This window comes from Leucoraja erinacea, chromosome 4 (genome assembly GCF_028641065.1).
Source record: "Leucoraja erinacea ecotype New England chromosome 4, Leri_hhj_1, whole genome shotgun sequence".
In the NCBI taxonomy this organism is placed as follows: Eukaryota; Metazoa; Chordata; class Chondrichthyes; order Rajiformes; family Rajidae; genus Leucoraja; species Leucoraja erinaceus.
The window spans coordinates 84,713,704-84,739,581 of NC_073380.1; the positions used below are offsets into that span (position 1 = coordinate 84,713,704).

The 25,878-nt window shown below is 43.3% G+C and overlaps 1 protein-coding gene across 4 annotated transcripts in view; it reads right to left on the minus strand.

Annotated features, from left to right (window-relative positions):
* Positions 1-469: 469 nt before the first annotated feature.
* Positions 470-25,878, minus strand: part of sntb1 (syntrophin, basic 1) — a 130,123-nt gene continuing 104,714 nt past the window's right edge. For 3 of the 4 annotated variants that reach the window (XM_055634719.1, XM_055634717.1, XM_055634716.1), the window contains exons 6-8: positions 12,317-12,513; positions 5,070-5,260; positions 470-1,065 (exon numbers count right to left, since the gene is read on the minus strand). In XM_055634719.1, coding sequence (XP_055490694.1) covers positions 973-1,065; positions 5,070-5,260; positions 12,317-12,513 — 481 coding nt within the window. In that variant the 3' untranslated portion in view covers positions 470-972. The remainder of the gene's footprint in view (positions 1,066-5,069; positions 5,261-12,316; positions 12,514-25,878) is intronic. The other variant, XM_055634718.1, reaches the window with a different exon arrangement.

The following is a 25,878-nucleotide window of genomic DNA, read 5'->3' on the forward strand; positions in this document are numbered from 1 at the left end:
CATGACCCTGGGACATTCCTAAGTACTTTACTGAAAATCTAATAGTTTCTTTAAAGTGTTAGAACAACAGTGTCTGCCTAGCAAGTTCTCGTGTATTGCAATTCATGAGTAAATATCACCTAGGCCACCAGGAATACACCCTGCTCCAAGTCAAACAAACTTGCCTGTTGAGTTATTTTACATCCACCTGCCAGGGCAAACAAGTTCTTGGGTTAAGAGCTCATTTGAAAGTTAGCACCTCTGGCAGTATTGCACTGGGGTTTCTGTTGAGATTTCTGTGTTCAGCTTCTCCGCGTAGAACTCATGCTCACAATCTTCTGCATGGACGAGAAAGTGCATTTACTCAGTCACCATGCCACAAGCTGAAACAACCAGTGTTAAACAGCAGATTCAGCAAACCCAAGACATGTTAAAACACCCTAATTAGGAAGTGATTGCCCCTTGAGGCTAAATAAAATAATGAAACAAATTGGCTGCAATTTTTTTAATATGGATATAATGTGATTTAAAACTTAATTCTCATTTTACATATTTATAAAATCTAATTGGCAACAGCCTTGTTAGAGACTGTGAAATTAGAAATAATATTCATTGTCTGAAATGATGAGTGTTTCTTCAATAATGCAGTGGGAAAATAGAATAAGGCATAATATTACAGACATTAGTTTTGTAAATTTGACTGAGAAGATTATGGTTTTCTCCCAATGACGATTGAACATTTATTAGACTCCTGACTGCAGTATAGAAAAGACTTCAAAGTTTCTTGTTATAAAACCAGCAAGGTGCCTTTAAAATTCATTTTTGGATTGTTACAAATCTTTTCTCTATTAAATAAACTATTTGTCTGATTCTATTAAAGATTAAATGTCCCATTCCTCACAGCTGCACTCCACCCTCTGGAGATATCCAACAGTTCCTGAACAATGACCCCTTTCCGAGACGTGTTCCTTCATTGAGCAATTTCACCTTCCCTCAAGCCAGCAAGCCCAGTCGTGCGATCTTTGCAGAGAGGAAGGAGTGGATGATGAAAACAATGGGTTTTGGACATGAGTGAAGATCCAGTTGCTAGACAGGGGTCAAAAAAAAAGTTTTCATCATGAGTTTTATAAGACATGGTCAATCTTCAAAGATCTTTCTTACATTTGAAAGCCTGTCCCACTTAGGCTACTTTTCAGCGGACTGCCTTCGGCGACCGTCAGAGCAGAACACACACGCTCACACACACGCACACGTACACACAAACACACGCACACACACACACACACACACACATTGCAAAGGCGGGGGCCAGGGAAAGCAGGGGGGCGCTGCCTGAAATGCACACGGTGCAAAGCCAAGGTGATACAGACACACACCGCGATGAACAGGAAAGTTAAAGACAGCTAGCACAGTGTACGGTAAATCCTTTATAAGGGAGAGGGGAGAAGGGGTAAGAGAAGGGGGAAGAGAAGGGGGGAGAAGGAGTAGAGACACTTTAAAGAAGCCAGACAACTTTTAATAAGCCAGAGATACACAGCTGTGAAGTTCGGCGGGCATTTAATATTACCGGTCGTTTATCCTTGGTTCTGAAAACTCGTGCTTACATTTTTTTACCCCAATGAGCCAATGAAAATGCCTGGTCACCAAAGGAGATTAACTAAAACTACCCACGACTACCTCGACTACCAACAACTACATGGCGACCCCACTACCACTGCACCCACGACTACAGGATTATCGATTTTCTCCGTGGCGACCAATTTTTGGTCGCAGAAAATGTTTCAACATGTTGAAAAATTTGCTGCGACCATACTGAAGCCGCGACTAGTTCCCAGAATGCGGGAAATCCTCGCGACCATGAAGGAGACTCACCAGTGAACATGTGGCGATCATGAGGTGAGCGCAGAGTCTCCTGCACTCGCCTAAAAAGTCGCCTAAGTGGGACAGGCCCTTTATTATTCCATTTATTAAACAGTTTGTATCAATAGTCTGTCCCACAACACAAGGTATTCTCCACACTGGAAAGGCAGATCACCACCATGGTATTCCAGTCAAGGCACTGATATTAGATTCTGCACTTGTCCAAATTATAGTTTCTGTACACAATGTTCAACCAGTGGTATTTTATCTTTGCAAATTCCCCCAAATTAACACATGGGTTAGGGTTAGCCAATAAGGTATCTTTGATTTCAGTGGAGGAACACTTCAATGTGTTGGGCATTTTCACGAACAATGTTAATTTTCATTTAGCAGAGGATTGAGACCATGGAAAGTTTCAAACACAAGGATATAATTGTAAATGTGTACTGTTGCTGGACAGAGAGTCAGCGCAGGTCAGCGAGATTAGGTTTGACGATCAAGTAGGACTGACTGTGCACCTGATAACGGGAAATGCAGCTTTAGAGTCGCAGTGCAATACAGCACAGAAACAGGCCCTTCGGCCCAAATCGTCCATGCCAGCCAAGATTACATTGAAATAACATTTATGAATATTGGAGAATGCACAATCATACAGGAGATCATTGACAAGGTATGGGAAAAGGGATAGAAAATTGGCGCAATGTTAAGAGGCCTCTGTAAAATGATTTTCACATACATTGTGAGGAACGGCATAGAGTCGTAGCGCTAAGAAACAGGCCCTTCGGCCCACCTTGTCCATGTCGAACAAATTGGCATTTAGGGCGAGTCCCACTTGACTGCATTTAGCCCATATCCTTCTCGGCCTATATCTGTCCAAATGTATTTTGAAAGGCATAATTGTGTCCTCTTCTTTAGCTTCCTCCAGCAGCTCATTCCAAATATGGTTTACCTTCTGAGTGAAAAGTATGCCCATGACGCCCTTCTTAAATCTCTCTCCTTTCACCTAAAGCCTTCTAGTTTTAGAATTCTTTGGCCTGGGGAGAAAGGCTGTGAATGTTCACTTTATCCATACTCTTCGTGCTTTTGTACACTTCAACAAGGTCATCCCTCAGCCTCTTATTCTCCAACGAAAAAAGGTCTCAGCCTGTCCAGCATCTTCCTAGAACTCAAGCCTGGAAATCCAGGTTGCATCGTGCTGAAGCATTTCTACACTTTCCCAATTTAATGACATCATTCCCATAGCTGGACAACCGGAACCTCCACGCCAAGTGTGGTCTCAGCAATAATTTGTTTGGCTGTATCATAATGTACCAATTTTTGTATTCAATACCTTTCCCAAAGAAGGCAAGCATGACAAACTTTGCTACCCTATTCACCAGGCTCACTACTTTCAGACTACCATGCAGCTATAGATCCCTCTGTTTCTACAATATACTGTGCAAGTCCTGCACTGATTTGTCATAGCATAGTTCAACAGCACATATCTGTCAAAGTTAAATTCCATTTGCTATTCCTTGGCCCAGATTCCAAATTGATCTAGATCCAGTTGTAATCTTAGATACACAAAAATGCTGGAGAAACTCAGCGGGTGCAGCAGCATCTATGGAGCGAAGGAAATAGGCAACGTTTCGGGCCGAAACCCTTCTTCCCCGAAACGTTGTCTATTTCCTTCGCCCCACAGATGCTGCTGCACCCGCTGAATTTCTCCAGCATTTTTGTGTACCTTCAATCTTCCAGCATCTGCAGTTCCTTCTTAAACACTGTAATCTTAGATACCCTTCCTCACTGTACGCTAGACCTCTAATTTTGAGGGCCTGTTTCCATGCTGTATGACTCTTTGAGAGAAGGTTCTACGGTATTAAAAATAGTAAGAGTCATGTAGCCCTTCTGCCCCATCTGTACTCAACCACGTTTGGCCCAAATCCAACTAAACCGTTCATCCATGAACCTTTTACAAAAGTCTTCCTTTGGCGCACCAAAATGATTTTAACATAAATAGGGTACGAGCAAAACCAGCTTGTCCATCATTTAGGGCGAGTCCCACTTTCATTTAGCCCATATCCTTCTCGGCCTATATCTGTCCAAATGTATTTTGAAAGGCATAATTGTGTCCTCTTCTTTAGCTTCCTCCAGCAGCTCATTCCAAATATGGTTTACCTTCAAAAGTATGCCCATGACGCCCTTCTTAAATCTCTGCCTTTCACCTAAGCCTTCTAGTTTTAGATTCTTTGGCCTGGGGAGAAAGGCTGTGACACTTTATCCATTACTCTTCGTGCTTTTGTACAAAACAAGGTCATCCCTCAGCCTCTATTCTCCAACGAAAAAAGGTCTCAGCCTGTCCAGCATCTTCCTAGAACGCAAGCCTGGAAATCCAGGTTGCTTCGTGCTGAAGCATTTCTACACTTCCCCAATTTAATGACATCATTCCCATAGCTGGACAACCGGAACCTCCACGCCAAGTGTGGTCTCAGCAATAATTTGTTTGGCTGTATCATAATGTACCAATTTTTGTATTCAATACCTTTCCCAAGAAGGCAAGCTGACAAACTTTTGCTACCCTATTCACCAGGCGCACAGCTATAGATCCCTCTGTTTCTACAATATACTGTGCAAGTCCTGCACTGATTTGTCATAGCATAGTTCAACAGCACATATCTGTCAAAGTTAAATTCCATTTGCTATTCCTTGGCCCAGATTCCAAATTGATCTAGATCCAGTTGTAATCTTAGATACACAAAAATGCTGGAGAAACTCAGCGGGTGCAGCAGCATCTATGGAGCGAAGGAAATAGGCAACGTTTCGGGCCGAAACCCTTCTTCCCCGAAACGTTGTCTATTTCCTTCGCCCCACAGATGCTGCTGCACCCGCTGAATTTCTCCAGCATTTTTGTGTACCTTCAATCTTCCAGCATCTGCAGTTCCTTCTTAAACACTGTAATCTTAGATACCCTTCCTCACTGTACGCTAGACCTCTAATTTTGAGGGCCTGTTTCCATGCTGTATGACTCTTTGAGAGAAGGTTCTACGGTATTAAAATAGTAAGAGTCATGTAGCCCTTCGGCTGATAGGGCCCAAGATGCCCCATCTGTACTAGTTCCAGCTGACCACGTTTGGCCCAAATCCAACTAAACCGTTCTTATCCATGAACCTTTTAAACGTGCTATATAAACACGATTGCTGCATGTATATCGTATAACTAAACATCAATAGAGAAAATAACAAGGTACTTACAATTTCCCCGTCCCGTCCACCAAAATCTAAATAGAGCATTCTCACTCCATCATCTGAGGAGTTCTTTAATCTCTCAAAGGAAAATTGCCAGATTAACTTTGGCAAGTTTCCTTCCTGAGCCTCTTTCAGGATAAAAAACCCATTTTCATAGTGGATTTTCAGGCAGCACTCCTGGGTCCTGTATGTACACGCTGTAAAGCACATGAAGAACACCAGCATTACTGCAATTCTGTTTACAAAAGTCTCCCTGTAGTGGGCGGAACTGAGCAAAAATAAACTGAAATGCAGGCCCATTGAAAGACAATAACGTCATGTGCTTGTCCAACAAGTTGGAAGTGGGCAGTGTAGTGGCAAAGCTGCAGCCTAAAGGGCCTGTCCCACAAGCGCGACCAAACCGGAAGCGGGGGGCCGCGCGGAAGTTGAGTGAGTGACGTGAATTTCGAGCGAAGTTCGCGGGAAGTTCGCGCGTGACGTACGGCGTCAAGACGCTGTGTACAGCGTTGAGACGCAGCGCACGCCCGGCGAGGCGGTGTGTATGGCATCGAGTCAGTTTTTCGGAGCCCCGCGCGATGTCGGGACCAGCTCCGCACAACTCCATACGGCTCCGGCGATCAAAGTGGGACCGGCCCCGTGAGGCTGTACGGCTCAAGCGACCACGTTAGGTCGCGCTTGCCGCATGCAGTCGCATGCTCGTGGGACAGGCCCTTTACAGCTCCAGCAGGCCGGGTTCAATCCTGATCTCCAGTGCTATCCAAGTGGAGTTGGCACGTTCTCCCTGTGACTGCATGGGTTTTCTCCAATGATTACCTCCCACATCCCAATGATGTGCAGATTGAGAGGGTGGTTGGCCATTGTACATTGCCCCCTGATGAGGGTGTCTGGTGAGAAGGATGGGAATGTGAGGAGACTAGGTTACAGAAAAACAAGCTAGGAAACTGGATTGATTTGTGAAACTGGAACGATTTGGACTCAATATGGGCCAACTGATCTGCTATGTGGTAAGGAATTAGGCAATATGAAGCCTAGGATTCAACCAAGACGCATCGTTAACCATGTGTTGATGTTTATAGAGTGTCTTACGGTTTTATCAACTTTGTGGACAGTAAAAGACTATATCTGCCCCCCAACAACCATTGCAACTCTATGTTTCCAACCCTGCCACTCCACCACCCCACAATCAATTGCTTTCATGCTGTCGAATCAACAGCCGTAATGCACAAAGATTATTTTTAAAACCTTACATATTGCACCTCACCTTTACTATCCAAACCTTTTTCTTACTACTGAACTATTTTGACGTATTAACCATATAACCATATAACAATTACAGCACGGAAACAGGCCATCTCGGCCCTACAAGTCCGTGCCGAACAAATTTTTTTTCCCCTTAGTCCCACCTGCCTGCACTCATACCATAACCCTCCATTCCCTTCTCATCCATATGCCTATCCAATTTATTTTAAATGATACCAATGAATCTGCCTCCACCACTTCCACTGGGAGCTCATTCCACACCGCTACCACTCTCTGAGTAACGATGTACCCCTTCATGTTACCCCTAAACTTCTGTCCCTTAATTCTGAAGTCATGTCCTCTTGTTTGAATCTTCCCTATTCTCAAAGGGAAAAGCTTGTCCACATCAACTCTGTCTATCCCTCTCATCATTTTAAAGACCTCTAGCAAGTCCCCCCTTAAACTTCTGCGCTCCAGAGAATAAAGACCTAACTTATTTAACCTATCTCTGTAACTTAGTTGTTGAAACCCAGGCAACATTCTAGTAAATCTAGTATTGCAGCACATTTGCAAACAGCAAGATTCCATGCAGATATTTAATGCCACCAAATAATCTGCTGCTGTGCTGTTGACAGAAGGATAAAGATTGCCCTTGAGGCACAGGAGAATAATACCTATCTATGTAAACGTGTTGATTGTACTGTTGGGATCATGCTTCAACACCTTATCTTGAAAGGGGGCACCTCCCACAATGCAGAGGTCCTTAAAGACTGTGCTCAAGTCTTTGGAGTTGGACGTACCCAAGTCCACAAGCCTCTGACTCAGGACACGTGTGTGCCAACTATGCCTTAGCCACCACCACAGGACAATAACAGAATCTATCTTAATCCTCATGTTTGCCAAGCCCTAGACATTATGGTCTGAATCCAAAACAAAGGTTTTGTTGACTGCAACGACCAGGTTCAGGAATAACTACTTCCCCACAGCCATCAGGCTATTAAACTTGGCTCGGACAAAACTCTGAACATTAATAGCCCATTATCTGTGGGTTGATTGCGTCCGGATGGCATGAACATTGAATTCTCCCAGTTTTGCTAGCCCTTGCTGTCTCCTCCCGTTCCTTAACCCTCGAGCTGTCTCCTCCCATCCCCCCGCCCTCGGGCTCCTCCTCCTCCCTTTTTCCTTCCTTCTCCCCCCCCACCCCCCATCAGTCTGAAGAAGGGTTTTGGCCTGAAACGTCGCCTATTTCCTTCGCTCCATAGATGCTGCTGCACCCGCTGAGTTTCTCCAGCATTTCGGTGTACCTTCGATCTTCCAGCATCTGCAGTTCCTTCTTGAACACATCTGTTATTTGCACTTCATCAGTTTATTTATTCATGTGTTTATTTACGTATATAATGGGTATATGGACACGCTGATCTGTTTTGTAGTCAATGCCTACTATGTTCTGTTGCGCTGAAGCAAAGCAAGAATTTCATTGTCCTTTCAGGGACACATGACAATAAACTCACTTGACTCTTGAAAGTCTAAATGGACAGTACTTCATTCTTCACTTTGTACAACATTTAACCTGAGGACATTAACTGACTGGCCACAATGGTTGAAGCAATGGTTAAGGTCATTAACTAATCATGCTGGATAGGTACATTTTGAAAGTTTAGGTATTCAACAAGAGGAATAGTTTCATCCTTCATTAGGGAGGGTGTCAAAGGTTACGGGGAGGAGGCAGGAGAATAGGGTTGAGAGGGAAAAGTAGAACAGCCACGATCTAATGACAGAGCAGACTCAATGGGTCAAATGGCCTAATGCTTTTTCTATGTCTTCTGATCTCAGTTGCCTCCTGAACTTGCCTCCTGCTGTAGGAAGTAGATGGTGTGGGCAATTTCACAAAAGTAACATTTTCTCTTTGCTGAGGTAAAGGTTATAACGTGGCTGAGTCAATGGCCACCTGGATCACCATTATACGCATCTCACTTCCAATATTGCTTATTTTATTCTGTCCTTTTATTTCATACAGGAATTATCCATTTAGTATAGAAATGGTAGCATCACTAAGCATCCCATGGTAGCACAGTTGTGCAGCTGTTAGAGCTGCTGTCTTACAGCGCAGACCCTGTTCTTTAATTTTCAGAGATACAGCAATGAAACAGGCCCTTCACAAATGTGTCCACGTTCACCAGCGATCCCCGCACAATTAACACTATCCTATATTTAAAAACAATTTCCAGAGACATTACCCTGGAAAGTGAGACAAGAGGATAACTACAACAGAGTTTTGGTAGGGGAAGGAAGTGCTGCCTCATCTCGGAGAAAAGGCCCACGCAGGTCACAGTGGGGAACGTGCAAACTCCATACAGACAGCCCCCGTAGTCGGGATCGCATCACGGGTCATCCCATGGCTAGCATTCGCTGTAAGCAGCAACTCTAGCTGCTGCACCGTGACTGCCATGACCTGCCATGCCCTGAGTTCTATCCTGACCTCGAGTGTTGTGTGTGTGTGGAGTTTGCACGTTCTCCCTGTGACTACGAGGGTTTCCTCAGGCTTTCTCCCACATTCTAACGGCGTGCGGGTTTATAGGTTAATTGGCCTCTGTAAAATTGCCCCCAGTGTGGAGGGAGGGGATGAGAAAGTTGGATACCTTAGAACTAATGTAAGATGGCGATCAGTGTTAATGGGTAGGTAGACAAAAATGCTGGAGAAACTCAGCGGGTGGAGTAGCATCTATGGGGCGAAGGAAATAGGCAACATTTTGGGTCGAGACCCTTTAATGGGTAGGTCAGCGTGAACTCAGTGGGTTTAAGGGTCTGTTTCCAGTCTGAATCTCCAAACTAAAGTTTGCTCTTTAGCCATCAGTAAATATCATTCTACAATCCTCAATGACAGTTCCAGGAAGTCTTATCTAGTGCTGCGGTTTCCTTCTGAGGAGCTTAACCACTTATATGGGCTTCGACAGGGACACTAGAGACAGCCATCAAGGCTGTGCTACCTACCGATCACCAACCCCTCACACTCACCCCCTACGACGTGTACGTGGCACTGAGTAGGACTAATGCACGTAAGGCTGCTGGCCCTGACGGCATCCCCGGGCGCGTGCCAGTGCCTGTGCTGCGCAGCTGACAGACGTCTGGACTGACATCTTCAACCTGTCACTTGCCCAAGCAGTTGTCCCCACTTGCCTTAAACCCACCTCCATCGTGCCAGTGCCAAAACACTGAACTGCGGCAAGCCTCAACGACTTCCGCCCAGTTGCACTTACCCCCATCATTGAAGTTTCGAGAGGCTGGTCGGTGGCACACCAGGAAAGGTCTACCCCCCACAAAATCACTTTAGCAAGAACAGGATCATTCTCAACGGCACTTCACTCCGCCCTCAAGGTTTGTAAGAATGCCATCGATTAGTTCAGCATTCAACACCATTGTTCCATCAAAACTGATCACCAAACTCGGAACCTGGTTTCTGAACTGGATACTGGACTTTCTACCCAACAGACCCCAGTCTGTGAGGTTAGACAAGCACACCTCTTCAACCCTCACCCTGAACACCGGCGTTCCTCAGGGCTGTGTGCTGAGCCCCCTCCTCTACTCCCTCTTCACCTATGACTGCACACCTGTACATGGTACTAACACCATCATCAAGTATGCAGATGATACAACGGTGATTGGCCTCATCAGCAACAACGATGATCTGGCCTACAGGGAGGAGGTCCAGCACTTAGCAGCATGGTGCGCTGACAACAACCTGGCCCTTAACTCCAAGAAGTTTCAATTAAATTGTATTCAGGAAGTCCTAGAGGTGGCACTCACACCCCCATCACATTAACGGGACGGAGGTGGAACAGTGTTTCTAGCTTCAGGTTCCTGGGAAAACATCTCCGATGACACTCTTGGACCCACAATAGGTACTCTGATCAAGAAGGCTCATCAGCGTCTCTTCTTCCTGAGGAGACTGAAGAAGGTCCATCTGTCTCCTCAGATCCTGGTGAACTTCTACCGCTGCACCATCGAGAGCATCCTTACAAACTGCATCACAGTATGGTATGGCAACTGCTCTGTCTCCGACCGGAAGGCACTGCAGAGGGTGGTGGTTCGAAAATTGCCTAAACGCATCACCGGTTCCACGCTCCCCTCCATTGAGTCTGTCCAAAGCAAGCAGTCTGCGGAGGGCGCTCAGCATCGCCAAGGACTGCTCTCACCCCTCTGGACTGTTTACCCTCCTCTCCGGTCGCTCACTTTTGCCGAACCAGCAGGTCTTCTGGAGGCTGTTTTAAACAAACGTACCTCGGTGACTGCCAATCAAATTTTAAATTTGAATATTCAAATCGTTTGCTATTTCGCTCTTCAAGGGAGATGCTAAATGCATTTCGTTGTCTCTGTACTGTACACTGACAATGACAATTAAAATTGAATCTGAATCTGAATCTGAACTCAGTGGGTTTAAGGGTATGTTTCCAGTCTGAATCTCCAAACTAATGTTTGCTCTTTAGCCATCAGTAATATCATTCTACAATCCTCAATGACAGTTCCAGGAAGTCTTATCTAGTGCTGCGGTTTCCTTCTGCTGCTGGTCCGGATTGGGTAACCCACAGGGAGTACTAATTCAGTCAGGTGGTTGTATTACGCTGCCAACTGCACCTCAAACCATGCTTGTCAATTGGCAGCCCTGTGTGTACACTCGGTTGCCCCTGAACCAGCCTCTGCTTGAGCAGTTAATTATTGATGTTTGGAGAAATCGGTCAACATCAGGAAAGGTCAAAAATTTAATTTAGGAGGATCATTGTGTTTCAAGGTTTTCCATGAGAGTGTTTACTGCTTGTTCACACTGGTGAAGGAAGGTTTTGATTGATTGATTGACAGCATGGAGACAAGCCCTGTGGCCCACTGAGCCCACACTGACCATTAATCACCTGTCCACATTAGTTCTATCTTATCCCACTTCCAGATCGACTTCCAACAAACTAGGGACTAGTTTCAATTAAATTTCAATTAACCTACAAACTCGCACATTGTTGGGATGTGGGGGGGAACAGGAGCCGTCACAGGGAGCACGTGCAAACTCCGCACAGACAGCACCTGAGGTCCGGATCGAACCCGGGTTCTCTGACGCTCTGAGGCAGCAGCACTACCAGCTGCGCCACTGTGCTTTTTTTTACTAATTGGGGAGTTCTTGTTCGGAATGTAACTAGAAGACCCCACAGGCCACTGCAGCCTGAGCACAGTTAATGAGGCAGCACTTGATCCCTACCCTAACTCTGTTCATATCCTCTTGTCTCACTTTCCATAATGTCTCTGGAGATTTTTTAAATATTGAATCTCAAATTTAAAATGAATAATGACAATTGCCATTTGTGAAGAGCGCTTCATTTCTACCACCATGAACATTATAGAACATTGTCCTTCACTTCTGCACGGTCTGATGTAATCTTCATTCTCTGGCTATCTTGACCCAGACTCCTCACATGATGCAAATAATTTCTATCTATCCATTTCTATTAATCCCGACATATCTCATCACACACCTTAATACTTCTATTTACTCTGTGAAATATTAACCTGCATTGAGCAATTTCTTTCCACAATTTAACCTTCATGTTAAAATATCATTCTGTACAATCTGTACGCTCCAAGGCTAATCTTCCTAAGGAAGCTCAGAAATTAGTGGCTTAAATTAATTGAAATCCCAAGTTCCAGTCTGCAAAACATGGAAAAATCCCACAAAACAGCTAGGATTTAAATATGAAGTTCTCAAACTGGGTCACCACAGTTATCTATAACTCAATCAGAAGGAATTTTAAAGGGAATGGTCAGATTTGTGTTTTCCCTAACCTGGGCTGAATAAAAATCCTTGGACACCCTTGATATTTACCGCAGAGTGTCAGTCCCTTCATAAGCAGATAGAGGGGGGATAAAACACTAACTAGTTAAAATGCTTCATTTTCCTCACATTGCCTGACTCTATAATAGTGTAATAAAGTTTTTTGTTTCGTCACCGGTGTTACAGCACCATTGTTACTCACTGGTTGTAACTTCTTTAATGAGTTCCACTGCTTTGTGGCAGCCCTGTACGATTTGCCTGGTCCAGCCAGAGAGGCTGGAGTTGTTCTCAACCCGAAAGAGGTGCGATTCGATGCCTTGGCGAGTTCCAGTCCGAGTGGCAAAGGAGAGATCAGCGCCTGGCTGTGGGGAGTCCCTCCCTGCACCAGAGTGCACCAACCTACAAGGCGAAACACACAATTAGATTCATATTTGGAAGATATCGGAATCGTCCCAGAGTTTGGGCATCAGATACGGTACCTACAAGAGCGGAACTCGCTATCAAAACATGGAGGGGGCGGGGGACACAATGTTTTGGCGGGCCACGCGTGCATGCGCACACTCACACACACACGCCCCTGGGTACCTATTTATTAAAAATTAACTGCAGAAAAAATTCAGCGCATCAGCCAGCACCTTTGGAGGCAAAGCAATGGTTGACATTTCGGGTGCACACCTACATCAAGAGGAGCATCTTATAACCCAATGGTATGAATGTTGATTTTTCTAATTTCAAGTAACCCCTGTATTTCCTCTCTTCCGCCCCTCCCCAACCTAATTCGTCCTGACATTTCCCCCTGGTCACATCCACATACAGTAATCCCTTTGTTATCAGCTCTACCGCAGCCAACAATGGAGGATTGTGGGCTCCACCTTTCCTTGGTCATCAGTGCAGACTGTGATTTGTTCTGAACCTCTTCATACCTCTAGTTCCCCTCCCCCCGGACTCTCAGTCTGAAGAAGGGGTTCAACCTGAAACGTCACCTGTTCCTTTTCTCCAGAGATGCTGCCTGACCTGCTGAGTTACTCCAGCATTTTGTGTTTATCTTCGGTACAAATCAGCATTTGCAGTTCCTTCCTACAACTGAATCAAGACATGATGAATTCTTCCAGCAGTTTGTTTTTTGCTCCAACATCGCTTACAACATCTGCAGTTTTAGTGTCAACCAATTTACTAATCTGGACAGGGATACGTCATGAGTTAATGACTTCATAAATGACAAGGCGATTGTTCTATGATGATTTCCCATCAAATCTTTACACACAGAATGAAGAATGGCCATTGCAATGCCCAAGTCCTTTCAAAAGCCTAACTACAGCAATATGCATTTAATGTAGCACCTCTAACATGATAAAACATCCAGAAGATTAGCACCCCTTATTCTGCCTGGTAGTTGATAACGCAATAGCATGAACAATGAATTCTCCAAATTCAGGTGGTGTTGGCCTTTATAACAAGAGGAATCAAATATAGGAGCAAAGAGGTCCTTCTGCAGTTGTACAGAGCCCTAGTGAGACCACACCTGAAATATTGTGCGCAGTTTTGGTCCCCTAATTTGAGGAAGGGCATTCTTGCTATTGAGGGAGTGCAGCGTAGGTTTACAAGGTTAATTCCTGGGATGGCGGGACTGTCATATGCTGAGAGAATGGAGCAGCTGGGCTTGTACGCTCTGGAGTTTAGAAGGATGAGAGGAGAACTCATTGAAACATATAAGATTGTTAAGGGCTTGGACGCGCTAGAGGCAGGAAACATGTTCCTGATGTTGGGGGAGTCCAGAACCAGGGGCCACAGTTTAAGAATACGGAGTAAGCCATTTCGAACGGAGACGAGGAAACACTTTTTTTCACAGAGAGTGTTGAGTCTGTGGAATTCTCTGCCTCAGAGGGTGGTGGAGGCAGGTTCTCTGGATGCTTTTAAGAGCGAGCTATATAGGGCTCTTAAAAATAGCCGAGTCAGGGGATATGGGGAGAAGGCAGGAACGGGGTACTGATTGGGGATGATCAGCCATGATCACATTGAATGGCGGTGCTGGCTCAAAGGGCCAAATGGCCTCCTCCTGCACATATTGTCAATTGCCCCTCCTCTCCCCCTTTCTCTCTCCTCTTCTGATCAACCCAGGTCCTCTCACACACACCCATCTTCCCAAGCTACCCCCAGTCCTCTGTCACCCACTTTCTTTCTCCTGCCTCTATTAACCACACCACAACTTATTTCTTCTTTCTCCCTCTCACTGTTTCCAGCTCCACTCTTCCTATTTTATCAGATTCCATCCTCTGCAGCCCTTTTGTGTATCCTGTCATTCCCAGGCCTCTGTCACTATTTGCACCCTTCAATCCCACACTGACTCTATGCCAATGAAGCCCTCCACCCCTGGATCCAGACACAGACAGAGAGACAGAGAAAACTAAATGTGACAATTTTAAAATAGAGGCCATAGAGAGTTGCAGCACAGAACAAGCATTATAACCCACACATTATTAATACCATCTGTGTTAATACAATTTATTTTTGCACTTGTTCCATAGCCTTCTACGCTCTAAGTGCCCCTCCAGATAAATGTCAAATGAGTAGGAGGAACTGCAGATGCTGTTTTAAACCAAAGATAAACACAAAATGCTGGAGTAACTCAGAGGGACAGGCAGCATCTCTGGAGAGAAGGAATGGGAGATGTTTCGTGTCGCGACCCCTCTAAATGATAGTACAGGTGCACAACCTTTTATCCGGTGTTCCGGAAACCGAAAAACTCCGAAAACCGGCCATTTTCTCCAGGATGTCGTCGGCACACCAAAGCTCGCGTTTGGCGCCAAATTTGACCCGAAACGACCCACGGTCAACCCAGGTCTGTACTACTGTTGCGGCTGCCTCCTCCCCGGAGACCGGGGAGACACTTAAACATCTATAAATCATTGCTTAAATGTTAGTCAGTTAGTTTGGAGGGCTTTTATGTGAAGGGGGGGTTGAAGGGGTAAACTTTAATTCTTAGTCCCCTACCTGGTCGGAGAGACGGGGAGCGGTCAATGCCTTACCGGGTCGCCGTGCAGTAAGCTCCGCAGCGCTGTGGCCGCCAACTCCCAGCTGGGGCTGCGGGCGGCGCCGGTTGTAGCTCCGACTCCGACAACTCTACCCCTGGCTGCGAGGCGCTCCAAATCCACCGCCGCCCGCGGCCGGACGCCCGCAGTCCCAGCTCCGCAAATGTTGGGAGTCGGTGGCGTCGCAGCGCTGGGATACCAGCGGGAAGCGGGCAATGCCTTACCGGGTCGCTGCGCGGTAAGCTCCAGGGCGCTGAGGCCGCCTTCTCCCAACATTCGCGGAGCTGGGGTGTGGGGCGTCTCGCAGCCAGGGGTGGAGTTGCCGGGGTCGGACCTACAACCGGCGCCGCCCGCGGCCAGACGGAGCCCCCAGCTCCGCGATGTTGGGAGTCGCCGACCAGGTAGGGGACTAAGAATTAAAGTTTCCCCCTTCACCCACCCACCCCACCACCACCACCACCACCACATAAAATCCCTCCAAACTAACTGACTAACATTTATGCAATGATTTACAATGATTCCCCGGTCTCCGGGGAGGAGGCAGTCGCTCCAGACTTTTCAAGCCGCCCGCGCTACCTACCTAATCTTCGCTAAAAATCTTCCATTCGGAAATCCGAAAATGTCCGAAATCCGACAAGTGTCTGGTCCCAAGGCTTTCGGATAAAAGGTTGTGCACCTGTAGCTTCCTCCACTGCCCACTAAGGAAGTGTGCTCCAAAAAGGGACTGGACCTGGGTAAGTTGGGGCCAAGGGAAGGTTGGGGAGTACAAGAGGTGTCTGGTGAATGGAGTTTAGTGCAAAATAGAATATAATATGGAGGTTTGGATGAGCATGTTTATAAAGGATGCAGGCAGACTGGACTAGATGGGCTGTACGCAGTGGGACTGGGGCAGGGTCTTGCAATATCAAAAGCAGAATTCAATTTGCAGTTGGTACTTCCTTTCACACAAATAATGACTCCTATAATCCACGGGCATTTTCCAGGAATACGTTTTAATGACTGTAAGAGAGACGATCAGATTATTGACTGCAGCAGAATTGCAAGAAACTGGTCGAAGATGGATATCAAGTGTTATCCTCACTACTATTCTCTCAGATATAAATGAGGCATTAACAAGTATTTTGACTGAATTTATAGAAAATGCAAGCAGATTATGGAGTCTGCATTTTGTATTTACTGGAGAACAGTTTACTGGAGATACAATGCATTATAACTGCCACATCTAGCACACGCTTTGTAATTATACATTAACTATATTTGCTTCCTGACACATAGGAACCTCACATTCATAGAATGTGTAGCTTGTCACACGCATAATTGATTTAATTTTACAAACACGTTTCTACAAAGCCAGCACTGCCCAGGCAGCTTAAATCCAACAATCCCTTCACTGGAGGCTTTGAGTGACATGGGATTCAATTTAAATTAATGTATCAGTCACGGAACAAGTTCTGCCAACTTCACAATCTGGCAGAGGTCTGGGTTACAAGTCGAGCTCCCTTGCACACGGTGTACCTGACCAACCCTCTGTCTCATTTCCAGCTGCCAGCATGCACCACTTCAAGTTGAAGCATCAGAGACAGTTAGCAATCATTCAGACAAATTAAAATGAATACATATAATTGAAAATGATAAAATACTAAAAGAGGCCCTTGCTTTTTTTTCGACCGCAGTAGTGAAATGTTTGCTTGTACGCAGGCATAAAGCTAGCTGTAGGGTGCAGAGTGCATCGGCCTCTATGCCATGCCGAACTCAAGGCGAACTGTGGCGGAAGGGGAGGACGTACTTGCTGGTTGCACTGGCTTGCAGAAATAAAATCATACCATTAAACATTCCTGATCTTAACCCTTCTTAATGTTATCAATAATGTTATTAAAACATTATTAATGTTTAATGTTTTATGTATCATTCTTAACTGTCACTGTATGTCACATTGTCACTTGGGGCGGAGCATCAAGGCAAATTCCTTGTATGTGAATACTTGGCCAATAAACTTATTCATTCATTCATTCATCCATTCATTCATTCATTCATTCAAATTATACAGAGGCCTTTTCAGAAAAAAATGGTGATCCATGCTCATTGTATTCCAGTGCTCATTTGTTTAATGGTGGAGTCTCTTACTAATTAATATCCAATCACAACCATAAAGAGGTTAGGCCATTCTCCTATGCTGTTCTCGGGGTTAGGTGTGGCTCAGTGGGTCCTGGTGCCGTGCTGAGGGAGTGCTGTACTGTCAGAGATACTCTCTTTTGACTGAAATCATAAACAGGAGTCCCATCCAGAGACCATGAGAGATCATATGGACTTGTCCTTGGAACAATATTCATCATTTAACCGGCATTACTAAAAAGGTTTGTTTATTTGGACATTGTCTGTCAAGCATTCCTCAACATCATAGGAAACACAATAAAAATCTCTCTGCCCTAATCTCAAAGAGTTATGCATCAGTTCAATGCATCAATGCTGACCAAGGCCACCTTCCTGAGCTAATATTTGACTGCATTTTGCCTGTATTCCTCTGTTCTAATCCTGCACATGAACCCAGTGTAGAAAGGAACTGCAGATGCTGGTATATACCAAAGATAAACACAAAGTGCTGGAGTAACTCAACGGGTCAGGCAGCATCTCTGGAGAAAAAGGATGGGTGACGTTTCGGGTCGGGAGCCTTCTTCAGACTGAATAACTAATAACTAATGATTATTCTGAATGAAAGGAGAAATGAATCTTTGAAAAAGTTTGAATCAACAGAATAAAGAATAAATTGTCGATGGTCTCTAAAGCAATGATAATTATGCCAGATTAATCATTTCTATGATCTATTTCATAGAAACATAGAAATTAGGTGCAGGAGTAGGCCATTCGGCCCTTCGAGCCTGCACCGCCATTCAATATGATCATGGCAGATCATCCAACTCAGTATCCCGTACCTGCCTTCTCTCCATACCCCCTGATCCCCTTAGCCACAAGGGCCACTCCTAACTCGACTCTTAAATATAGCCAATGAACTGGCCTCAACTACCCTCTGTGGCAGAGAGTTCCAGAGATTCACCACTCTCTGTGTGAAAAAAGTTCTTCTCATCTCGGTTTTAAAGGATTTCCCCCTTATCCTTAAGCTGTGACCCCTTGTCCTGGACTTCCCCAACATCGGGAACAATCTTCCTGCATCTAGCCTGTCCAACCCCTTAAGTATTTTGTAATTTCTATAAGATCCCCTCTCAATCTTCTAAATTCTAGAGAGTATAAACCAAGTCTATCCAGTCTTTCTTCATAAGACAGTCCTGACATCCCAGGAATCAGTCTGGTGAACCGTCTCTGCACTCCCTCTATGGCAATAATGTCCTTCCTCAAAGACCAAAACTGTACGCAATACTCCAGGTTGGTCTCACCAAGACCCTGTACAACTGCAGTAGAACCTCCCTGCTCCTATACCTAAATCCTTTTGCAATGAATTTCCATACTTTTCCATACTTCCTTTATTTTTGCACAACCACGAGATACAAAAGCAGCTTCTTCCCTGCTGTCATTGGACTCCTGAATGGGACTCAGGTGTGCTACGGATGAATTCCTGATCTTCTGAAATCTTTTTAAAATCTGCACTTTCTCTGAAGCTGTAAATCTATATTCTACACCACCTGAAGCCCAATGCATGGTATGATTTGCCCAGATAGTACACAATCGTTTTCCACTCTATCTTAGTACATGTGACAATAATAAACCAGTACCTATAACTCTTCTGTATGTATAGGCGGAGTGACAATTGAGCCAATTTCTGCACAGCAAGCTCCCACAAAGCAGAGTCCAGAGGTAATGGCCACATAATCAGAGTTTACAAAAGATGAGTGTCTGAGTGAGATATATTGTGGCCTGTCCTTTGCCCTAATTTCATGGGGTCTTATGCAAGGTGCTGAGAGGGGCACAGTCCAGCAACTAATCTGAAATAGGGCACTTCTTACATTGCGGCACACCCTCAGCTCTACACTCTAGGGACTCAGCACTTTGTACTCCTACCACTGTATCTTGAACCCACAACCCTCAGAGGAGAGGCAGCACTAACTTACAGCGCCAGAGAGCCGGGCTCGATCCTGACTGCGGGTGTGGTCTGTATAGAGTTTGTATGTTCCCCAGTGACCACGTGTGTTTTCCGCGGGTGCCCTAGTTTCCTCCCACACTCCAAAGTCGTACAGCTTTGTACGTTCATTGGCTTCGGGAAAGATTGCAAATTGTCCACAGTGTGTAGGATAGTGCTAGTGTATGGTGGTCGGCGTGGAGTCGATGGGCCAAAGAGCCTGTTTCCGTGCTGTGTCTCTAAAACTTAAACTAAAAAACGAAGGCACAGTTAAGTCTGAACAAACAGGCGCGTTTGTGGAATAGGGTCACAGGCTTGAGGTGGGAAGGTGCTTGGCACATTCAGGAAAGGACGGACAAAAGTTCCAGCACTCTGTGCCAGATCCTGCACACTAATTCTCCTTTGAACAGGTTCCAGTGGAGTTGAATGGAAGGTTGATCATTGCCAGGTGATTTTTTTCCCATGACCCTGCTGTGACCCCACTCTCTACAGCTCGGGCTTGTTGTTCAGTGTTGACACACTATTGCCATCAAGTCTTTTCCTGGAAATGGCTTTACAAATTAATGCCTGGTTTAGATGTTTTTCTCGGTTGTGACACTTTTGTTCACCTGTCGCAATACTCACTGGCTCCTGTCTTGAACAGAGCATATAGAAACATAGAAAATAGGTGCAGGAATAGGCCATTCGGCCCTTCGAGCCTGCACCGTCATTCAATATGATCATGGCTGATCATTCAACTCAGTATCCTGTACCTGCCTTCTCTCCATACCCCCTGATACCTTTAGCCACAAGGGCCACATCTAACTCCCTCTTAAATATAGCCAATGAACTGGCCTCAATTACCTTCTGTGGCAGAGAATTCCAGAGATTCACCACTCTCTGTGTGAAAAATGTTTTCTCACCTCGGTCCTAAAAGATTTCCCTTTCCCCCTTATCCTTAAACTGTGACCCCTTGTTCTGGACTCCCCCAACATCGGGAACAATCTTCCTGCATCTAGCCCGTCCAACCCCTTAAGAATTTTGCAAGTTTCTATAAGATCCCCCCTCAATCTTCTAAATTCTAGCGAGTACAAGCCAAGTCTATCCAGTCTTTCATCATATGACATCCCAGGAATCAGTCTGGTGAACCTTCTCTGTACTCCCTCTATGGCAAGAATGTCTTTGCTCAGATTAGGACTCTGAAACATTTGGGAACTGAAGAGTTCTTACTGTTTGTACTTTATAAAATACACCAGTCGGTGGCCATTGGTATTGTAGTGGACACTGATAAGTCAAAGTTGTTGGAGTAATCTTTACCTTGGAATATATTACTGGGTTTGGTGCTGGCCTGTTGTGTTAACTATTTGCTGCCTTGTCCGTAACAGCAGAAAAAGTATTGAACAAGTCCACCCACTGACTACCTTATAAACAATTTCTCAACATTGCTTCATTTTGCACGGACCTTAATAAAATAGTGAAGATTTAAAACTAATTCTTGCTGCCTCCAATTTTGCTCTATCCTCCGCAAAGATACCAGCTCATGGAGGAGTTTAATCCGAGTTGCCTCACCAAGCAGCGAGAGGTCACTCATCCACCTAATTAATGGCTGCATTTTACTCTTGAGGAAATGCCAACGACAACAGCAGTTGGAGTCGTTCAGTTGTTTGGATGTAGAGAGGATGTTTCCACTAGTGGGAGAGTCTAGGATTGGAGCTCAGAGCCTCAGAATTAAAGGACGTTCTTTTAGGAAGAAGATCAGGAGATATTTCTTTAGTCAGAGCGTAGTGAATCTGTGGATTTTTTTGCCACAGAAGGCAGGGAGAAGGCAGGCACTGGTTACTGATTATGGATGCTCAGCCATGATCATAATGAATGGCAGTGTGGGCTAGGGCCAAATGGCCTCCTCTGGACCTATTGTCTATGTAGACGGCTGGGGAGGCCAAGTCGGCAGATATTTTTAAGGCCGAGATAGATAGATTTTTGATTAGAACATGTGTCAGAAGTTATTGGGAGAAGGCAGGAGAATGGGGTTGGGAGAGAGAGATAGATCAGCCATAATTGAATGGCGGAATAGTCTTGATAGGCTGAATGGCCTAATTCTACTCCTATCAATTATGACCTGATGAGAATTTTCTGCAGTACACTCACTGCTGAAACCCTCATGTCTGCCATTGTTATCTCCCGAGTTGATTTCTCCAATTCAAGCCCACAGGCTTCCCCCAATCTCCCCTCCATGAATTTCATGTTCATGTCAAAGCAGCAGAATCAGGCCATTCGGCCCATCGAGTTTGCTCTGCTCCAGCAACTGGGGTAAACCTCTCCACTATACACGAGGGGCAAAATACAAGAGCCAATTAACGTACCAATCGTATGTCCCTGGGGTGTGGGAGGAAACCCACGTGGTCAAAGGAGAACCTCACACAGACAGCATTGGGGTTTGGAATCAAACCCAGAGCCTTTGGAGCTGTGAGCTACCAGCTCTACCAAGTAACCCAATGCTTTTGGAACTGTTAGATGGAGAAGTGAGAATCAGATGCTGGAAGGAACTAAGTTGCATAAGAGGTGAAGTTCAGCCAGTGGAAATAGAACATAGAATACAGAACAGGCTCTCCGGCCGACAAAGTCTGTGTCAAACATGAGGCCAAGACCAACTCTTATCTGCCTGCACTTAAACCATGTCCACCCATTTTCTGCGTATCCATGTGATTATCCAAAAATCTCTTAAATGCCACTTTCGTATCTGACTCAACCACCACCCCCCGCAGTGCGCTCCAGCCACTCACTTCCCTCTGTGTAAAAAAATCTGCCCTGCACGTCTCCTTTAAACTTTGCCCCTCTCACCTTAAAGCTATGCCCCACTAGTATTTGATTTTCCCATGCTGGGAAAGAGGTCCTGACTGTCTACTCAATCTATGTTTCTCCTCATTTTATATACTACCAGGTCTGGTATTCCATAAAAAACAATCCAAACTTAGTTTAGTTTAGAGATACAGCGCGGAAACAGGCCCTTCAGCCCACCGAGTCTGCACCGACCAGCGATCCCCGCACATTAACATTATCCTACACACACTAGGGGCAATTTTTACATTTACCTACAAACCTGTACGTCTTTGGAGTGTGGGAGGAAATCGAAGATCTTGGAGAAAACCCACGCAGGTCGCGGGGAGAACGTATAAACTCCGTACAGACAGCACCCGTAGTCAGGATCGAACCCGGGTCTCCGGCGCTGCAGGCGCTGTTAAGCAGCAACTCTACCGCTGCTGCCCAAATCTGCCCAACCTCTCCCTATAGCTAATGCGCCCTAGACAAAGCATCATTCTGGTAAATCCTCTTCTGCACCCATTCCAAAGCCACCACATCGTTCCTGTAAAGGGGTGATCAGAAGTGCACACAATACTCCAAATTAAAGTCCTCTAAAGCCGCATCACAAAGCCGTGGACACAACCTGTTCCACCTGCTGCCCTCTGGCAGACGGTACAGGTCTTTCAAAACTCGCACAAACAGACTCAGAGACAGCTTCTACCCCATAGCCATACGTGAACTTTTTTTTTTTTTTTTTTTTTTAATATTTTATTTTATTAGAAGTAAGTACAGTCATATGGCACCAAAGTGCCTAATATATATTTTCATAATACATTTTATGTACAACTTTTTTTTTTTGTTACATTGAAAAAAGATGAGAATAAGAAAAAGAAGTTAGATAGTAAAGGATAGAAAGATGTGAAATATATAGTGTGTGAAGAAAGAAAACGAGTAAATGAAGAAAGTTGAGAGAGAAAATAGTGAAAAGAAAATAAAATAAAAAAGAAAAGGAGATCATTATTTATAATCTTGACCAACCCTCGTCCAGTCCTGAAACAGTTAGCTTTTACAATTGTGTTGCACCATATGATTCCAAAAAAACGACGAATGGAGACCAACTCGTTATGAATTGGTCTGATTTATCCATTAGGAGGAATCGCATTTCCTCAAGATGAGCGGTGTCCAACATACTTGCAATCCACATTTTAAGTGTTGGTATTGATGTACCCTTCCAAAATTTAAGTATTAATTTTTTTGCTATTATTAAACCATAGTTAAGGAATAGATTTTGAGATGTGTTCAATTTATTCCCATCTTCCATTACACCAAATATAATCATTTCAGTATTAGGTTCCATTCTTGTCTTGAATAATTTTGTAAATATTTCAAAAATATCATTCCAAAATCTATAAAGTTTTATGCAGGAAACTAAGGAGTGTGTTATAGTTGCCTTTTGGGCTAGACATTTATCACAAGTGGCGGATATATTTGGATAAAATTTGTTCAATCTTGTTTTTGAATAATATAATCTATGTACAATTTTAAATTGAATTAGATTATGTCTTACATTAATTGAACATTTGTGAATATATATCAGGTATTTTTCCCATTTAACCTTCATAATTTTTATCATTAATTCCCGTTCCCACTCTTCTCTAAGTACCTCTGTCGATGGTAGGTCTATATTTAGAATACTATTATATAAATAGGATATTAATTTTTGTGAATCAGCTTCAATATTCATTGCTTCTTCCAATAAGTCAGGAGTTACTTTTTGATATCCTTGTATATATTTTTTCACAAAGTTGCAAATCTGAAGATATTTAAAATATTGGCTGTTTTTCAATTTAAATTTTAATTGTAGTTGTTGGAATGATAATAGGTTTCCCATTTCGTACATATCCCCGATCCTTCTAATTCCGAGACTTTCCCATTGGTTATATGTCTTATCAATAAGAGATGGTTTAAATACAGGGTTGTTCGCTATTGGCATTAACAGTAATAGATTTCTTAATTTTAAAGATCATTTTATTTGTTTCCAAATTCTTATTGTACCATATATAATTGGGTTCTTCTTATATATTGTGTTATTCAGTTTTTTTGGGGAAAAGAGGATCGTTCCTATATTACAAGGATGGCAATCCTCCTTCTCCAAAGTCCCCCGACCTCTTTTGGTTTACATAAGTGTTCTTTTGTGATTCTATGTGATTTATAGTCCCAAATATAATTTGTAATGTTAGAGTCTAATTTAAAAAATATATATTTTGGTATATATACTGAAATAGGTATAGTAATTGTGGTAGGAAGATCATTTTTATTGCATTTATTCTACCTAATAATGATAAGGGAAGTGTTTTCCAAAATTTAATCAGTGTATTAAGTTTATTTAATAAAGGTATAAAATTAGCATTGAATAATGCTTTATATTTTCTAGTAATCTGAATACCCAAATATTTAAATTTTTCTGTTGCGATTTTAAAGGGAACTTCAATAAGTGTGTAGGTTCTTGAGGTTTTAATGTCATGATTTCACTTTTGTTCCAGTTTATTCTATATCCAGAAAAAGACCCAAATTCCTCTATTAAGTTTAATAAATTTGGTATGCTCGTTTGTGACTTTGTAGTATATAAAAGTATATCGTCTGCATATAATGAGATTTTATTCTTTGAGTCCCTGGTATTATAGCCCTGAATATTCGGATGAATTCTTATACTTTCAGCCAGGGGTTCTATCATAAGGGCAAATAGCAGGGGTGATAGTGCACATCCCTGCCTATTACCCCTTGATAGTTGAAATTTTTGAGATAACATGTTATTAGTTAAAATTCTTGCCATCGGTTTATCATATAATAATTTTACCCATGTTATAAAATTCTCTCCCATTTTTGTAGTACTTTATATAAGTATTGCCACTCTACCTATCAAATGCTTTCTCTGCATCCAAAGAAATAATTGATATATCTTCTTCCTCTACTTTATGCGAGTACATTATATTAAACAGGCGTCTCAGATTATTAAATGAGTATCTTTTAGGTATAAACCCCGTTTGATCAGGGTTTATCAATTTACTAATATATTTGCTTAATCTTCTTGCTAAAATCTTTGCTAAAATTTTCTGATCTGTATTTAAAAGTGATATAGCTCTGTACGAGCCCGGATCTTCTAAATCTTTATCTTTTTTTTGGAATAAGCGTAATAGTTGATTCTGTTAGTGTTTCAGGTAGTTTGTTTTCTTTAAAAGCATGGGAGTATAAATTAAATAAATAAGGGGCCATTATGTCCTGAAATTTTTTATAAAATTCATTATTAAAACCATCTGGTCCCGTCTTACCATTTTTCAGCGATTTTATTGTTTCACCTATTTCTTTGATTGTAATTTGAGCTCCTAGTTCCTCTTGTTCTAAAAGGTCCAGTATTGGAAGATTACAGCTATCTAGAATTTTTTTTATTTTACTACCTTCTATTTTAATTTTAGATGTATATAAGTTTTGGTAAAATTGAGCAAATCTATTATTAATATCTTTAGGTAATATTAGTAATTCACCTTTCTCTGATTTAATTTTGGTTATAGAATTTTCCCTTTCTTGTTTTTTCAATTGGCGAGCTAAAAGTTTATGTGGTTTGTCACCAAACTCAAAATGTTCCTGTTTTGTAATTTGGAATAGTCTTATTACTCTTGCTGATAAAATTCGATTAAGTTTAAATTTCAGTAATACTATCTTATTGTGTTTATCTGTTGTGGAATTTTTGGCATTATCCAACTCTAACTGTCTGATTTCTTGTTCTAACAACAATTGTTCTGTCTTATTCTTTTTATTGTGAAAACTTTGATATGAAATTATAATTCCTCTCATAAATGCCTTAAAAGTATCCCATATATGTATATA